The sequence below is a fragment of the Benincasa hispida genome, chromosome 3, assembly GCF_009727055.1.
Source record: "Benincasa hispida cultivar B227 chromosome 3, ASM972705v1, whole genome shotgun sequence".
In the NCBI taxonomy this organism is placed as follows: Eukaryota; Viridiplantae; Streptophyta; class Magnoliopsida; order Cucurbitales; family Cucurbitaceae; genus Benincasa; species Benincasa hispida.
This window is the reverse complement of record NC_052351.1, coordinates 69610152-69627550: the sequence shown is the minus strand read 5'-3', so window position 1 is coordinate 69627550 and position 17399 is coordinate 69610152. Positions and strand designations below refer to the sequence as shown.

The following is a 17399-nucleotide window of genomic DNA, read 5'->3' as shown; positions in this document are numbered from 1 at the left end:
AACAAAATTTTAATTCTTTGATAGAGGTTAATAGAGATCGATAGAAGTTTATCATTTTTTTTTTTTGTTAATTCTATAAATAGTTTGACATTTTTTCTATCTATGAAAATTTTCCTTTCTTTATTGTATATAATATATACTAATTCTTTTAATATTTTATGTATCAGACACAATAAGTGTTTTTCTCTTTTATACTTAGGGTACGTTTAGAATATATTTTCAAATGTTTAATTTAAAAAAATAAGTCATTTTGCAAGAAATTTGAGTGTTTGACAACTACTCAAAATAGTTTTTCAATTGTATTTTAATCAACTTTTGTTAAAAAAAATGTTTAAATAAAAATGAACTTTTTGGAAATTTTTTTTTTTTTTTTTTTTGCTGAAGTCAATCCAAACAAATCCTAAGTATATCTAATATATTAAATATTAATTACAAGACTCTAAATTAAATAATAAATTATAACATTTCAAAATTCTTTTATTCTTTTAGTGTTATATAAGATAAGCTTATCAAGCTATAGACTATGACATAGATTATAATCTGTAGTGATACAAAATTAATTAGTTAAACTTTTTAATCAATTAATTTCCAGTCGTTAATTCTAGGTCATTTCACTATGCACTTAAAGTTGTCATCTTATGCATGGTACGACATTGTTTTCATGGATAAACATTAAAAGTAAGTCAGTCATTCATGAGATCTTTATAATTACAACTGGGTCAAATTTTTGTTTCAAATCTATAATTACATATCATATTTTAAGTACCACTAATTCTCTAATAAGCAATCTATTTATAATCCAATAACAAATCAAGTACCACTTTGGCCCAGTGAGAAGATGGAGTCCCAATGTTTAGGTCTTAAAATCGACACTTGTGAAAACTTCTTACTCTATATTGAAATGAGTGAATTTTATCATGCGAGATTACATTCACAACTCCCTATTTGGTGAAGTCCTCAAAACAGTAAGTTTATTGAGTTCGCTACAAAAAATATTCCGCTCATTCAAATCAAAGGAAAATCCTTCACAAATAGAAATTCATAACTCACCCAATATTAATATTGAGTCACATTTGATCATCTTGTAAAATGTTAATCTTCTCAATTAATTGAGTTATAAAGAGAGGTTAAATATATTTTGTGAATAATCTCATATGGACTCATTGTACATGATATCACCACTCACAAGTCTCTACATTAACTATTTAGATCAAATCATTTGTAATTATTGTAAAGTAGGTAATATTAATATTGTCATCAAGATAAGACATCCAACATTAGTCATATATTTTAAATTTTGCAAGTTATTTCTTGAACACGATTCTCCATTATATCGACAATATATTGTTAGTTTACACTAATAATCTTAATTTTTTTATCATAGTGGACAATAATTAAATAAAAATTATATAATCAAATAATCATTAAACAATAAACATTAAGAGTAATTATTTTAAATATTAAAACTGCTAAAAATATTTTCAAGTATATTAATTAGTGATATAGCACGATAGACATCGATGTCGATAGACCGCAATAGATGTCTAGTACAGTCTAGTGACACTTTATTATATTTATAAATAAATTAACTCTTTTTTTTTTTAATTTAAAAACAACCCAAACATTAATTATGAAGGATTAGGCATAAATCTCACATAATGATGCTTGATGATTGATGAACGTAGAAACTTTAATATTGAAAGCCTATTTTGATGACTCAGTAAAAGTTTTTCCATGTCATATGATAAAACAATGAGTATATTTAAGGGTGCCTCCTTATGTAAAAATCTCTTTCGTAATCATTTGATTTTTTATTTTTTTTAAAAAAAATAAATCTATTTCATCTACATTTCTTATAAATTTGTATATTTCTTAAGTACCAAATGTTGAATTCTTAACCAAATTCGAAAAACAAAAACAACTTTTTTTAATTTTCAAAATTCGACTTGTTTTTTAAACTATTGATAAAAAATAGATAACATCAAGATAGAAGTAGTGTTCGTATGCTTAATTTTTTTTTAAAAAAAATCAAAATCAAAATAATTATCCAGTGGAACTTTAAATACCGAGAAGTTGAGTGCTTATGTAAGCCACACCAGTTAAACATTTAGGTAAATGATATGAACCATGTTCGTCAAAGTTTTAATGGGATTCCAAACTACAAGTTTCACTGAATCTTTTCTTTTTCTAACAAATTTTAATATATTTTTTATAAAGGTTTATTGTTATATTAAAAAAAAACTTGTAAGGATTATAACTCTCCAATGAAAACTTCTGATCTCATCCTCAATATACTTATAATGACAGGTAGTTTCGTCAAATAATCGAATGAGTCAGTTTCAAGAAATGACTGTATGATAGGGAAATCATCTTCAAAGTTATTTATAGGTAAATCATCTTCAAAGTTATTTCAAAACCAATTCTTCTCAAAAAATATCTTGCTGAAAACAACTCGCTTTTACCTATCATTGTGACCCCAAACCATACCGAGCTGGGATCACCAAACGACACCGTACTTTTGCTTCCATAGAATTGGAACTTAGAACAAATGAATGGAAGACAATACTTTAAAAAAGAAAAGTTGGATTGAAATTTCTAATCTTACTTGTATAAATGGCAAAGAACTTAAATGTGCGACTATGAATACAACTTCTACAACATATGCACCCAGATTGTACACATCACAAGCAAGAATTGGTGAAGAAACGAGAAAAACCACACAACTTCATCATATTTCTACTTTATATCTACTAACTCTTCCCCATCACTGACCATTCATTCATACACTGATCTTTCTTTCTTATATAGACTAGAGCAAAACACCCGGGGAAAATTCATCAATTATACAAGATAAACAAAAAAGAAAAAGACAAAAAGGGAAGAGCAGAAAAAGAATGAGAAACAATGAAATCATATTACCAGTTGGAGGAATTCATCTCTCAACAACCAAATGGCAAAGCCACGTCACATATCGGTTGCATGCCAAGATGAAATCAGAAGAACACCACAAATGCGAAGCTTTCCTCTGAACCAAACATTCATTCTCCCCTTTGCTCTTAGAAAAATCATGAATTGAATTTAGAAAAGTTCCTCTGAATTAAATTTGTTCCATGCTTCCTGTAATCACGAGATAGAAACTTTAACAAGCCTATCGAGAAAAATGAACAGTGGAAACTAAGAGGTTATGAGGAAGCAGCATTTATGACAATTACGCTGTCACTAAAAAAAGACAATTTTCTGATTACTACTACTATTAAGCCACATCACTCAACGTGTGGCCACAGCAACACTAGTCAACAAAATATTTCAGTTTTCAAGCCTCTTGTAATCATTGGCAATGCCTTAGTTTACTTGACTGAACCCTTTCTTGTAGTTGGCTCACTTTTTGTGGGCTTCTCCTTTTTTGTATACTCGTTTATTAACTTGAAACCCAGTGCATTGATTTACTAGACCAATCTATAGCAGCATTTCAATTCAAAATCTTCCATTATTTGCAACCGGTAAAATATAGCAATGGACTTCTAAAACTTGTCACATTTATAAACTGAAAGAGGGAAAAAATGAACCGAAATAGAAATATTACCAAGTACTAAAATGTTTTTCATTTAAAATGTGAAAACAAGGCAAGCAAGTACAAGACCCTCTTAGGATCATTGGAGTAGCACCTATAGAGTAACCTAGTGGTAATCAGACTTCTAATGCAGCGCTCAAAATCATCCATAACAAACTGGAAAGCAGAAACATTATGAAATATCAAATACTGGAGCAGTATTTGAATTTTCTAATACGGTATAGCTCAACATATCATTACCAAAATATATATATAGCATAGATGTACCTTATCACTACCCAAATATGTATAGCATAGATGTACATTATCACTACCAAAATATATATAGCATAGATGTACCTTTAGAATGTCAAACACCTTCTCAGCAACATACTTTTGCTGAAGGGTGGCACCTTTCTGTTGCACCTTATCGGGGTGAATGCACAGTGTCGCTTTCCTATATACTTTCTTGACTGCATTTGGAATAACCATCTCGGTCAAAGAAACTGGCTGCCACCCACACTCAGGCCAGAGCACCTGATCATCATATAACAGTGAAAGAAACAGGTAAACCATCTAGTCGACCAGAACAGTATTCTCAGGCCATGAAAACAAATAACACTTAAAAGTGAGACGTAGCTTCTTATGATAGCAATTCAATTGTTTTGCTACTATAAATGAAAGAACTGCTAGCAAGATTCTTTAGCTAGTAAAATCCATAATAGTTTTCTTAGTATTTTTTATATGGGTAATCAAAAATTGAGGAACGCAATGGTTTGGGTTGGATTATAAGGTGATACAAGGTTAATTTAGATTGGACTAAGTTCAGCCAGTTTGAATGCGTTTGGTTCAAATGATTTTTAATTATTCAAGTTGAATTGAAAAAAATTATAAAGTTAAAATGTTGTTTACTTGAGATAAAGGAAGTTAATGCTCGCATGCTCTCAGGAGTTATAATAAATGCAGATGATCCAACAAAGCATAACTAACATGCAGCCAATGAACTTACATATTGCAAAGTTGACAAAAGAGCACGTAAATTGCCCTCCTTCCCTGCAGCCCAACGCTTGATCTCAGCATCAAGCGTTTCAGCAATTCTCTGCAAACATATTATTGAGTGGAAATCTAATGAAATGTTCGTTTCTTATTTAAAAGAAGAAAAAACAAGAAAAAAAATCAAATTGCGAATTTCTTTTATGTAATATAAAGATATAGAGTGTGAGAAAATGTTAAATATCATCCTTCCACTTCAATTTCATCCAGATCCAGCATGAGAAACAAACAGTTAAAAGAGTACCAAAACCATTAGTACGTACTTCAGATCATGACAAAACTTTAAGGACTTTCAATTTTATATCAAGTCTTGGACTGTACACATTGGAACTTCAAACAAATCAGGTGACTAAATTTAAATAAATAAATAAATAACTCCTTCAAGTTTTTTGGTAAGTTACAAATGGAAGCGAGCACCATTTTCCTTAGCAGACAACAACATTGAGTACTTCATTATTTCATTGATAAATCTGCGTCCAGTCTCAAAAAATTTAAGAAAAGTAAATGATAACAGGATGATGAGACAAATGACAACATGAAAAGCTAGGTTTTCTCGAATCCTGTTAATCAACACAGATTCAAAATAATAAAATCCTAGTTCTGCCACACAAAAGAGAAATGGCTGGGTTTAAAAATGGAACAGAAACAAAGGCAATAAATGTCAAGAACATGAACTCACATGTCTCTCGGCTTGTTCCCTCTGCATTTGAAGATCTCGCTCATTTTTCTCAGCCAGAGCTTTAGCCTGAAACAATGCATACAAATTTGAAATGCCTCATTAAAGCAAAGCACATTTTATCTATGTACATATAGATAACAAACGAGTGTAAGTCCATGCAGACTGTAAAGCATAGTACAGTGGTTCTAATTGCAAGTTCCTTCTCTCGTTTGTACACATCAAGATGGTTTGTAATACATATTTAAACAGAAAACACAGAAGCATACCGCACGTGTTTGAACCCTCTGGTGGCGTTCCAATCTGGCTCTTCGTCTTTCCTCACTTTCCCCATCAACTTCCTGGAATTCTCCAGAAGATGGAGGACCTTCGCACAAACAAACAGTTAAAGTCAATGTCCGTGACCGAAGTCCAACTTCTATTAAAATGTATGCAGTGCTGAAACTTTGTTGAATATTGTATTCAGATGTAAAAGCACCTCCAAAAATAGATGAAAGATCATCTACAATATTAGTGGCTGAAGATGCTTTCCTCATATTTGTAGTAGTAGAAGATGGTTTAGTCGTCTCTGATGCTGGTCTATTTGGTGGTTGGGCATCAAAGAAGTTGTCCTGAAAAAGGCATCTGATAAGAAACAAGAGATTGAAAAGAAAGCAAAGGAACTGGCTAACAAGATTCACGAACTCAAGTCCTCACCATAGGGTTGGCCCTATTCCTAGGTGCACTACTGGCTCTACCCATGCTGAAAAATGACTCAAGGTCATTTTCGTTCTTCTGTTGGCTAGCCCTGGCTGCTGCTGCAGCTCTCTCTCGAGCTTCTACAGCAGCCCTTTCTCGAGCCTCTGCAGCAACTCTTTCCACAGCAGCTCGCTCTGCCCTACTTCGTGCTTCAGCTTCTGCTCTTGCCACAGAAGCTCTCTCTCGTGCTTCCCTCTCTTTTGCTTCTGCAGCTGCCTTTTCTGCTCTTTCCCGTGCATCTGCTGCAGCCCTTTCCGCTCTTTCTCGGGCCTCTGCTGCAGCCCTTTCACGGGCTTCAGCTTGAGCTCTTTGAACTGCAGCCCTTTCAGCACGTTCTCGAGCCTCTGCATTAACCTTTTCAACAGCAGCCCTTTCAGCTTTTAAGCGAGCTTCAGTAGCTGCCCTCTCACGCGCTTCCCTTGTGGCCCTTTCAACAGCCTGTCTGACTTTTATCCTTTCCATCTCAAGCTCCCTAGCTCTTTCCCTTTCCTTCTCTAACCTTCGTTGTTCTTTCTCTTTCTCCTCTCTTTCCCTCTCAAGCTCCCTCACTCTTTCTTTCTCTCTTTCAGCTCTCCGTTTCTCTTTCTCCTTCTCTTCCCTTTCCCTTTCCCTTTGGAATCGTTCACGATCCATGCTCTCCTCATCTTCAACTCTCTCACTTCGTGCACCTTTTTCATCTCTATCCCAATATACAGCTTCTTTACTTTTAGAAGTTCTTGTACTCTCTCTCTCCCTCACTTCCTTGGCATGCTTAAACTTAGCCTCTGCTCTATCCATTGCCTCCTTCATGGCCGCAGCAGCAGAGTTCATCTCTACTTCTTCATTTGAAAGACCATTTACTTGTTCTTCAGCATTACTTGGATTCCTTGCCATGGCAAATTCCTCAAGTTCATCCACGGAAGACACATGATCTCTCATCGAATCAGAGGTAGATTTAGGAACCTGAAAATGATGAGTAGGACTAGGAAATGAAGAAAAGTCATTAGCATTCATCTTTGAACTTCGTGAGCCATATGGACCCATTCCTTCTTTTGGAACCTGCTGTGGTATAGGAGGTGGCGGTCTTGAAGGGGGTGGAGCAACAGTGGGTTGCGTAAAAAGAGGAATCTCTGCTACAGTGAGCCAGATTTCATCTGATTCAACACCATCTTCAAATCTAGATGTATCCCCCATCACGTTTGCATCTTTCAAAGCAGGAGGGGATGTTGATTGAGGCACAAATTTGTGAGAATTAGTTGAAACTGTAGGAATGTCAAACGCAGGCTGATCAAATTGTCTATCATTTTTAGCAGGCACATCCTTCTTCAAAGGTTGTCCAGATGTTTTTCCAGATGGTTTCTCCATCGTATCTTTACTGTTAGAGTTCTGAGGCCCAGCAGCAGTTCTGTCTACCCTAGGAGGACTCTTAGCCTTACCTCTATTATTCCCTTCTGATGAAAATGCAGGGACAGATTTACTAAGGCTAGCAAATGGGTCCATATCATCAAAAGCTTTATTATTTGCATCAGAGGAAGGGTACCCATCAAATTTTGGGCTCTTAAAATTACTAATGTCACTAGCTTCTTCGTGTAGATCACTGCGCTCCCTTGACACCCCAAATGGGTTTTCCATTGGCTTGGAGGATGTTGTACTTTTAACTGAAGTTGGCTCTGACGTCCAGCTGGGTTCTGAATTCGACCTGAAAGTAAAATATTACAGGAAACATAAGCATCATTCAATTTTCCCTTTGCCAGACAGAACAGTATCCATTAAGAGAGCAGAAGCACCCATTCCGAAATCTATTAACTCATTGTGCCTATGAAACATGAAGAAACTCAAACTACTGCTCTATTCAGATTTGAAGGAGAAATACATTGATAAGAAAACACTAATGAAACAAACTGGAAAAAAAAAAAAAACAATAAAAAAAGACTCAGATGTTAGCAAGTTGCCATTTGAATCTGATGTCAATTAATATTTTACCCCCCAAAAAAAAACCAGATTAAAAATTTGTAAACTGAAAAAATACCAGAATTTATCTGAAAGTACAATACTAGACTATTTCAAGTGAAATGAATTTCTGTGCAGTCGTTTCCACGTTAAATCTAGAAACGAAAAGTAGGCTTTCCCTGGAACATGGAATCTATTCAAAGCAGCATATAATATTTCAAACCTACTCATGTCTAGGTACCCGATAGGCCTTAGCCTTAAATCAATTTTATTTATCAACAGCAGACAGAGAATTCGAGAGCTCCCTTATCTCTCCCTAAATCTCATAAGAGATATTCACAGCCAAAATGATCTTCGATGCCCTCTCCCATGGCATCAATGGCCTTACATATACTCACTCCCTTCCCCATGGGCCCTTCATAACTAACAATATTCCTAGGACCTACTTCCTATTTCAATTGCTTAATTATTCCTATCATTCCCATTATCTATCCTCTCCTTTATACGCTTCCTCCACACGTACACTTTTGTCACTTGAGGCATTTGGGGTCTATCATTGTCCGCCCCACAAAGAGCCACCTTGTCCTCAAGGTGGAAGTCAGGAAATTGCTCATTAATGACATTCAACAGCTCCCACGTTGCATCCATGGGTGACCTGTTCTCCCAACTACTTCCAACTATTTCTCACTAGTGGGGGATGTATGCAGACCCAATACTTCAGCAGGTTGTATAACATATGACAAATCAGCAGTTATAGAGGGTGGAATTGGCACCATTGGCAGATTACATCCCACAGCCTTGCGCAACACCGAAACATGGAAAACAGGGTGAATACGTGATGCTGACGGTAAAGCATTTCGATAGGCCATTTTGCCAATTCGGGCGGTAACCTGAGAAGGGCCGACGAACCTGGGCGCCAGTTTGGGGTGACGAAGTTTCGCCAACGATGATTGTCGGTAAGGTTTCAGCTTAAGGTATACCCAATCTATATTGTATTCAACATCCCGCCGTTTTTCATTTTCCATTTTGATCATTTGTTGTTGGGCTTTAAGTAATGAGGCCTTTAACTTCGATAACATGGCATCCTGATCTCTTAATTGCATATCAACCTCATTGACCACGATAGAGCCAACCGCATAACCCAACACCGGGGGAGGAGGATACCCATATAATACTTCAAATGGAGTGACTTGGACAGATGTATGAAAAGAGATGTTATATCTAAATTCAGCCATGGAACCCATTTCGCCCATTGTTTCGGAGTGCCCACTGTGAAGCAACAAAGATACGTTTCTATGCTTCTGTTTACCACCTCCGTCTGCCCATCTGTTTGTGGGTGGTATGATGTGCTGCAACATATTTGAGTCCCCAAGACACCAGATAGCTCCTCCCAAAACAAGCTGGTAAAAATTTTGTAGCGATCGGACACAATGCTACGAGGATACCCACGTAAACGGACGATCTCCTTCATAAATACCCCAGCCACAGAATGAGCAGAAAAATGGTGCTTAAGAGTGACAAAATGAGCAAATTTGGGCAGCCGATCAACAACCATGATAGTACATACCCTCGGACTTGGGTAGCCCTTCGATAAAATCCATAGAAATATCCGCCCATACTCGGTTGGGAATTGGTAAGGCCTGAAGAAGACCTGTGGGAGATAACGTCAAATATTTCGCCTGTGGGCAAATTTCACATTCCACCCCAAACTTTCTTACACTCTGTTTCATCCCTTTCCCATAGACTTACACTCTATTTCATCCTTTTCCAATAAGACTTTTCTGATCTGTGCGAACAATGAAGTGTCACTCCAACAAGTAGGGACGCCATTTTTGAATTGCGAACACAACGGCATCAATTCGCATTCGTAAATTGCCTTGAAGCTATGAGTAGGGGTAAAGCTTGGCTGAAATAGGCGAGAGGTCTCTTCTTTGCATCAATATCGCACCAACGCCCACTCCTGAAGCATCTGTTTCCACGACAAACAGTTTGTTAAGGTTAGGCAACCCCAAAACTGGTACAAACATCATAGCAAACTTAAGTTTCTGGAAGGCAATCCCAGCTTCATCATTCCACATGAAGTTCCCCCTTTTTAATAACTGAGCCACAAACTTTCGATAGTAGCCTGTTAAATCGAGAAATCCCTGCAGTTCTTTAACACTTCGAGGTGTGGGCCACACCTTCATCCTTCTAATTTGGCCGGATCAGCTGAAACCCCATTTGTAGGGATGCCATTTCTGAATTGTAGTGTCGCTCCAACAAGTAGGGATGCCATTTCTGAATTGCAAACACAAATGGCATCAATTTGCGTTCGTAAATTGCCTTGAAGCAATGAGTAGAAGGTAATGCTTGGCTGAAATAGGCGAGAGGTCTCTTGTTTTGCATCAATAACGCACCAACGCAAACTCTCAAAGTATCTAACACAATATGACCCAGATACTCAATACTAGTCACTCCAAATTGGCACTTCTGATAATTTGCCACAAATTGATTATGAATCAGAATGTCCAAAATAGTTGCAAAATGACCAACATGCTCCTCTATTGTTCGTCTATAAACGAAGATATCATCGAAGAAAACTAAGACAAAACGACAGAGGTGCGACTTCAATATATCATTCATGATTACCTGAAAAGTGGAGGGGGCATTCTGCAATCCGAATGGCATCACCAAGAATTCGTAATGGCCCTCATGCATTCGAAAAGCCGTTTTATGGACATCCTCCGACTGCACTCGAATTTGATGGTACCCTGGTTTCAAATCAATTTCTGAAAAAATAGTGGCGTCGAATAGTTCATCAAGCAATTCACCAACTATAGGTATAGGGTACTTATCTGGGATAGTGACGCTGTTCAAGGCCCGATAATCAATCAAAACTGCCAACTTCCATCTTTCTTTTTCACTAACAGAACCGGACTCAAGAAAACGCTCCTACTTGGTTGAATTATCCCTGCCATCAACATTTCTTTCACTAGCCTCTTGATCTCGTCCTTTTGGAACTAAGGATATCTATACGGTCTCACATTAACTAGTCTGGCTCCCGACTCTAACTCAATGGAATGGTCATGAACTTATCTCCCATTCAAGATTTTTAAGCACCTGCCGAATCTCTTCTAGTACTTTAGAGAACCCATTTCAAACACTCTCGTCGTCCCCAACTTCTGTAAAATTTGTTGCATCTGTTGCATTCAACTCGATCAACAAACCTTGATCCCTTTCATTCATCGTTTTCACCATCGATTTAAGGGATATTTGGGATTTCACCAAACTATGGTCACCATGTATCTGAACCTACCATTCCCCAATCTCAAATTCCATCGTGGATAAACGATAATCAAAACAAATCTACCCCAAAGTCTCCCACCACAACACTCCCAAAATTACATCAACACTGCCCAAAGGTAGAGGGAGGAAATCTTTGAATTATAGATAAGTCGAAAATGGTGAGAAACACACCTTTACAAACTCCAGTCACTTGGACTGACCCTCTTGAGCCTAGAACCACATCGTAGCCTTTTGATGGGGAGATCGACAGCTGTAATTCTGATACCAACTCTATCGTGATGAAATTATGCGTGGCACCCCCATCAATCAAAACAACCACCTCACAGCCACAAATACTTCCACGAACCTTAATTGTTTTTGGGGAACCCAGCCCAGCCATCGAGTTAAGTGATAGGTTCTTGATTTTTTTCGTCCTCTTTGCGTATGTCCACCGTTTCAAAACTAACGATATCCGCTTCCTCCCCTTCGTCAATCAAATTTTCTCCTTGTACGAACATAAATTGTGATTCCTTCTTGCAACAATGCCCAAAACTAGACTTCTCATCATATCTGAAGCACAACCCCTTATCTTGTTTTTGCCTCGTCTCTACATCTATCAGTCGTCGATACGGGTTCTTGTTGCTACCCTTCGCTCCAACATCTTTCCGAGGAGTAATCGTCGTCGAGGAACTCACTGCACTTCAATTAGGGCTAAATGTTATCGATCGATTAGTCAGGCCACTTGACCCTCTAGAACCCGCCCCGCTAGTGTTGGACCCACTCTCATTACTCGGGTTATTTGTTGACCCAGTTCCCTTGCCCAGCCTCTACTGAAGCAACTAATCCTCTTCAATGAGTTGGGCCATTTGCATTTTGGCCTTAAGGCCCTCGGGCGTTAATTTGCGCATCTCACTCTAGATCACCTCCTTGAGCCCATAAACAAATTTGCTTTCTAGGACTTTGTCACCCAATTCCTTCAGGCCCGCTGAGTAGCGTTCAAACTTCCTTTGATAGTCCCTCACCATCGCCTCCTGCTGTAATCTCATCACCCTCGTGTATCAATCAACTTCACTTGCCAGACGAAAACAAGTTAGAAACAACTCCCGAAAATGCACCCAACTTCCCATCGGAGACCAATCGTCCTCCCATTGATACCAGTCTAGTGCTTCACCTTCCAAGCCAAACACAGCAGCCCTTCTTGTCCTTTCTTTGATAATCGATTAACCACAAAATAGCACTCCACGCAGTGCAACCATCTATCCGGATTTTCCTCATCTTCTCCTTTGAATATCAGCACCTCTAATTTCCTCAGTCACTTGTCGAACAATGGTACTTCCTTACTCCCAGGTGCATGTATCCCCTCCACTGTATTTATAGTTTGTTCTTGGTTCTCGGATTATGTTGACGATTCTTCTATCACTCGCTTTCCTTTATCCATCACCGTCCTCTCCAATGATGGTGTTCCTTTGCCCATGTTGCTCATGGCCTCCAATTGGGATAAGACCAGTGTCATTTGTGCAATCATGTTGTCCATCTTCTCCTTGATTTCATTAAATTGTCAAATTCATCTTCTCCTCCATTTTCGCCAGCTTTTCTTCCACAAAGAACCTTGTTCTCCATCTTTCCACCATGCCCAGATTACTGCTCTGATACCAAAATGATAAGCTTTTAGCCTTAATCAATCTTATTTATCAACAGTAGAGGGAGAATTCAAGAGCTCCCTTATCTCTCCTTAAATCTCATAAGAAGACCTCCCTTATCTCTCCTTAAATCTCATAAGAGATATTCACCACCAAAATGATCTTCGATGCCCTCTCCATGGCCTCAACGGCCTTACATATACTCACTCCCATCCCATGGGCCCTTTATAACTAACAATATTTCTAGGGCCCACTTCCTATTTCAATTGCTTAATTATTCCTATCATTCCCATTATCTATCCTCACCTTTACATGCTTCCTCTGCATGTACACTTTTGTCATTTGAGGCATTTAGGGTCAATCAGTACCATGGAAAATGGTTAATGGTTTTTTTCCCATTAAAATTTCTGAAAGGAGCATTTGACCACATAATTCCAAAGCATCTCTCCTTTGGGCTTGAAAGGGCTGCCAACCCAACCAAATTGTCATGCAATATTTCATTTTTTCTTTTCTTCTTTTTTAATAAACCAAGCTTTCATGGGAAAATAATTACAATAACATACAAAAAAAAAAAAAAGCCCCAAAAATGGAATTCCAACTTTAGCTATAGAAAAGAACTCCAATCCAAAAACACAAGTGCATTAAGAACAAAGTGCCATACAATATAACACCAAGAAACATTGTTCCACTAAAGATCCACTACCATTTTCAAGTCAAATGGAAATGGACAAACAAGCAATTTTGAGAATTGTCTTCTCAACAGAAAAGTGAACAGCAAGTTGGAAAAAGTAAGTAGGATTTAAGGGTTGTCAATTGACCAAGTGAACCTTAAAAGTAAAATATTGTCAATTTAAGGGTTGTAACTCCCAAGTACATGAATGTCATAACCACGAACACCAAAGTAACCTAAAAAACGTAAATGAAAGGTTTAAAACTTAAATTACAATAAAATTAAATTAAAAAAAAAATCAAAGATTGAAGTCCATTGATCAGATTGACAAAACAAGAATCTGCAAGGGTAAATCTTCCTCCCTGGGAAAAATGGTAGCTTTTTCATTTGTCTAACCTTTTAGAGACTCTTTCGATAACAAGGATTAGATATCCGGCTTGTTGGTATCTTTCCAATGAAAAATCAAGATAAAAAATAGAGATCAAAGCATCAGTCTCTTTTCATTTGCACAATAAAAAAAAATAATAATAATAAACTGAGGCCCAGAACCAACAAAAAATAACCAAGTCTCTTGACTTGCCTAGAGACTTCTCAGTTGTCCACATTAATATTGACAGGAAGGGTCTTCAGTATACTAACTAACATTCCTACCACAAGCTCAAAAGACTTTAGAGTTCCCAAAATATTATCCAGTTCCATGTCCCCAAAAGGCCGTACAAATAATGGTATAAACCACATATTGTAAAATGATTCAAATTGATTAAGTTGCTGCATGTCTAAGCCTTTGAGAAAGTCAGGGTGATTTGAGATGATGAAAGGAGAGATGGCATTCTTTTGAAGAACAAATTCTATCTCGAGGTTTACCATTATTGAAGACCAAGAATTTAGCAATATAAACTCTCCAAGAAATCCAATCAAACCTAGTTACGTTCAACCAAATGAAATGCTTTCTTGAGATCAGATTTCAAAACCCAAGCCTAACTGATGGACTGTTCAAGACCATTTCATTGAAGTCAACCACCAAAGCTGAGTTCAAATCAGCATATTTCTTACAAAGACAAGTTAAAATTTAGTGATAGTACTCAAGAGGATTGACTGAGCTAAGGATCATTTAGCAAGGATTCTTCCAAAGAACTCCATGTGTTAGCTATAAATCAACCCAACAAACCCGTGCTAACCTAGAGTAAAACATATGAATCAAACTGACAGCTCTGTTTCCACCAAATTGAACCAACATGGAAAAAGTGATGGAAACAGCAACAATTCATTCTAAAGTGCCATCTTTATAAATCCAAACATAAATGCTGAATACAATGATTAATTGCAATGTAACAATAGTATAACTAGACCAAGAAAAGAAGGGGAAGATAAAAACAAACCAAATTCCACAAATTAACGTCAAAAGTTAAACGATCACAATGAAAGTACACTATCCAAACCCAAATTGATCAATAGGAAATTACAAAGCTTAACTAAACTACAGAAGTCCATTTGCAGATTGCACACAATCATTATGTTATACCTGTCACCAGGGGGGCTGCTGCCTCTATACCCAGGTATCAAATCATCAAAAGCAGGAATCTCTTTCTCTTTAGTTTGCGTTCCTTTCCCACCCGTACTCTTCGATACACTTTCTGATTTACTAAACCCAGGTATCAGATCATCGAATGCTGAATCTGCTTTAGGCGGCGAAGACATAGATGAAAACACATCATCATACTGAACTTTAGACGAGTTTCTCAAGCCAGGAATGCCATCAAATATATCATCATCATATACGGGTTTATCATAAACCGGTAAGTTGGAAGCCGGCGGTTGACCAGAATTACCACCCCCACGAAACAGAGAGTCAAAATTAGAATCAGAATCCCCACCACGAGTCTCCGATTTTTTGGAAAATATCCCAGACCCACCAAGCAGATCATCGAAACCACCAAAATCGCGAGTCTCATGAGCACTCATCGATCGATTAAGCAAATCGTGGTCATCGGCGAGAGACCCAGATAAGGAATTGTTCGTCTTAGTCGATCGGAAGGAGCCACGAGATCCAAGATCGAAATTTGGGGAGCTGGTGGGGTTGATATTAGAACTACCCTTAGAAGCGGCCATTGGGGCGGCTTTACCTTGAGGTTTGAATCCATAATTTGAAGCTAGAAGACCCTCGAAATCGTTCATGGGAAAAAGTTAAAAGACAATATAAAGTGATTGAAGAAGAGAAAACAGCGATCCAGGGAGAAGAGAAAAGGGATCAGGGAAGAAGAGAAGACGGATGGGAAAGGAAGAGATCTGAATTTGGAGAAGCTAGAGGGAGAGAGAGAGAGAGAGAGAAAGCTCCTGCAATGAAGTGCAGGGGCATACGGTGAGGGATAGAGAGAAAAATTGATGGTAGAATTAGAGGGATTAATGGAATTCATTACACTTTTTTTTCCCCTTTTTTATTCTCAACATTTGAGGATGTTTGTGTTTGCAAGATGTGGAGTGTTTTTCATACTTTTCAAAAATAAAATTAAAAAATAAATAATAAATAAAAGTGTTTTTCATATGGGAATGAGAAATTTTCAGAAAAAGCGTACAATTATTGTTGTTTCTTTCTTCAATATTAAATTACATGTATGGAGTGGGAAAATTTGATGGCTTTATAAATGACAACTTGTTTCATAACTAGTTCCATTTTTTTAATTTTAAGAAATGTTTTTAAAAATAGAATCAAATTTAAGAAACTAAAATTCTCAAAATAATTTTTTAATACTAGAACATTTTATTTACATTATAAATTTATCTTCATACATATTAATCACATTTATCTCTTCTTTATCACTTTTTTTTGTGACTTTTTTTTCTTTGTTTATTGATTTTTTAATACTCTATTTTCCTTTTTCCTTTTTTTCTTTTTTTTTTTTTTCTTTTTTTGGTTTTTTATATTTCTCTCATTTCTCTAGGCTCTCCTTTCATTTTTCATTTTTTCCATTAACAAGTCGTTTAGTTATTAGTTATTATTTAAATATCTATTCTTAAATAAATTAATAAATATGATATATTTCTTTTTAGACTTTAGTCGTGCGTATGATTGGTTAATGAGAAGCACATGCATTGTTAAAGAAAAATAAATAAAATTTACTATTGAACTAAATAAATACGGGTATACTCGGTTTATATATATATGTATATTTGTTCAATAAACTAATGATGGTTGAAATTTTACTTTATAAAGTTCGACGCACAATTTGCAAATGAATGTAATTTGGACTAACTGATGTAAGTCAATATGAACTGGTCGATGAGAGATGACATTTTGCATATCAAATCTGAAGAACTTGCCCAGGAAGAAGCTTCAATAGAATTTATACTCTCTGAAGAGGAACTATACTGGAAACAACATTTTTGCTAACTCTATTAAAATGGGGAGATAGAAGTATTGCATGATTCCATCACAAGGCCTTGGCACATAAACGCAAGAAACCATATTTCAAGTTTGGAAGATTAAATTTGGGGAATGGCATTCAAATAAGCAAATCGTTTATTGTACGATCTCTAGTTTTTTGTTTAATAACATGTTTAGCTCTTCAAATCCTTCATAAAGTGATTTTGAGCGCATATTAACTTCTGTGGAGCCTAAAGTGGATGACGAAATAAATAAAGATTTATTACGTCCTTTCTATTCTAAGTGTATTCATATTTAAAACAAATTCATCCTAGTAAAACGTCGGGATTGGATGGTTTACTTGGGGCCTTTTTTTTTTAACTCATTAGTCTGTGGTCGGTGCTGATGTAACTAAGTGTTGTCTTGATATTCTAAATAATAGGATTTCCCCTATGCCCATAAATGACACGTTGTTTGTGTTAATTCTAAGCGTTCAGTCTTCAAAGATGATTTCTAAA

The 17399-nt window shown here is 36.6% G+C and overlaps 1 protein-coding gene across 1 annotated transcript; it reads right to left on the bottom strand.

Annotated features, from left to right (window-relative positions):
* Window positions 1–2581: 2581 nt before the first annotated feature.
* On the bottom strand, window positions 2582–15946 carry LOC120072902 (auxilin-related protein 2-like). Its single transcript, XM_039025432.1, has 8 exons — window positions 15043–15946; window positions 5976–7695; window positions 5758–5890; window positions 5549–5646; window positions 5283–5348; window positions 4560–4649; window positions 3911–4087; window positions 2582–3117 (listed from the first exon to the last, which is right to left on the bottom strand). The coding sequence occupies exons 1-8, from the start codon at window positions 15693–15695 to the stop codon at window positions 3079–3081; spliced, it is 2976 nt and encodes a 991-aa protein (XP_038881360.1). The 5' UTR covers window positions 15696–15946; the 3' UTR covers window positions 2582–3078.
* Window positions 15947–17399: the final 1453 nt, after the last annotated feature.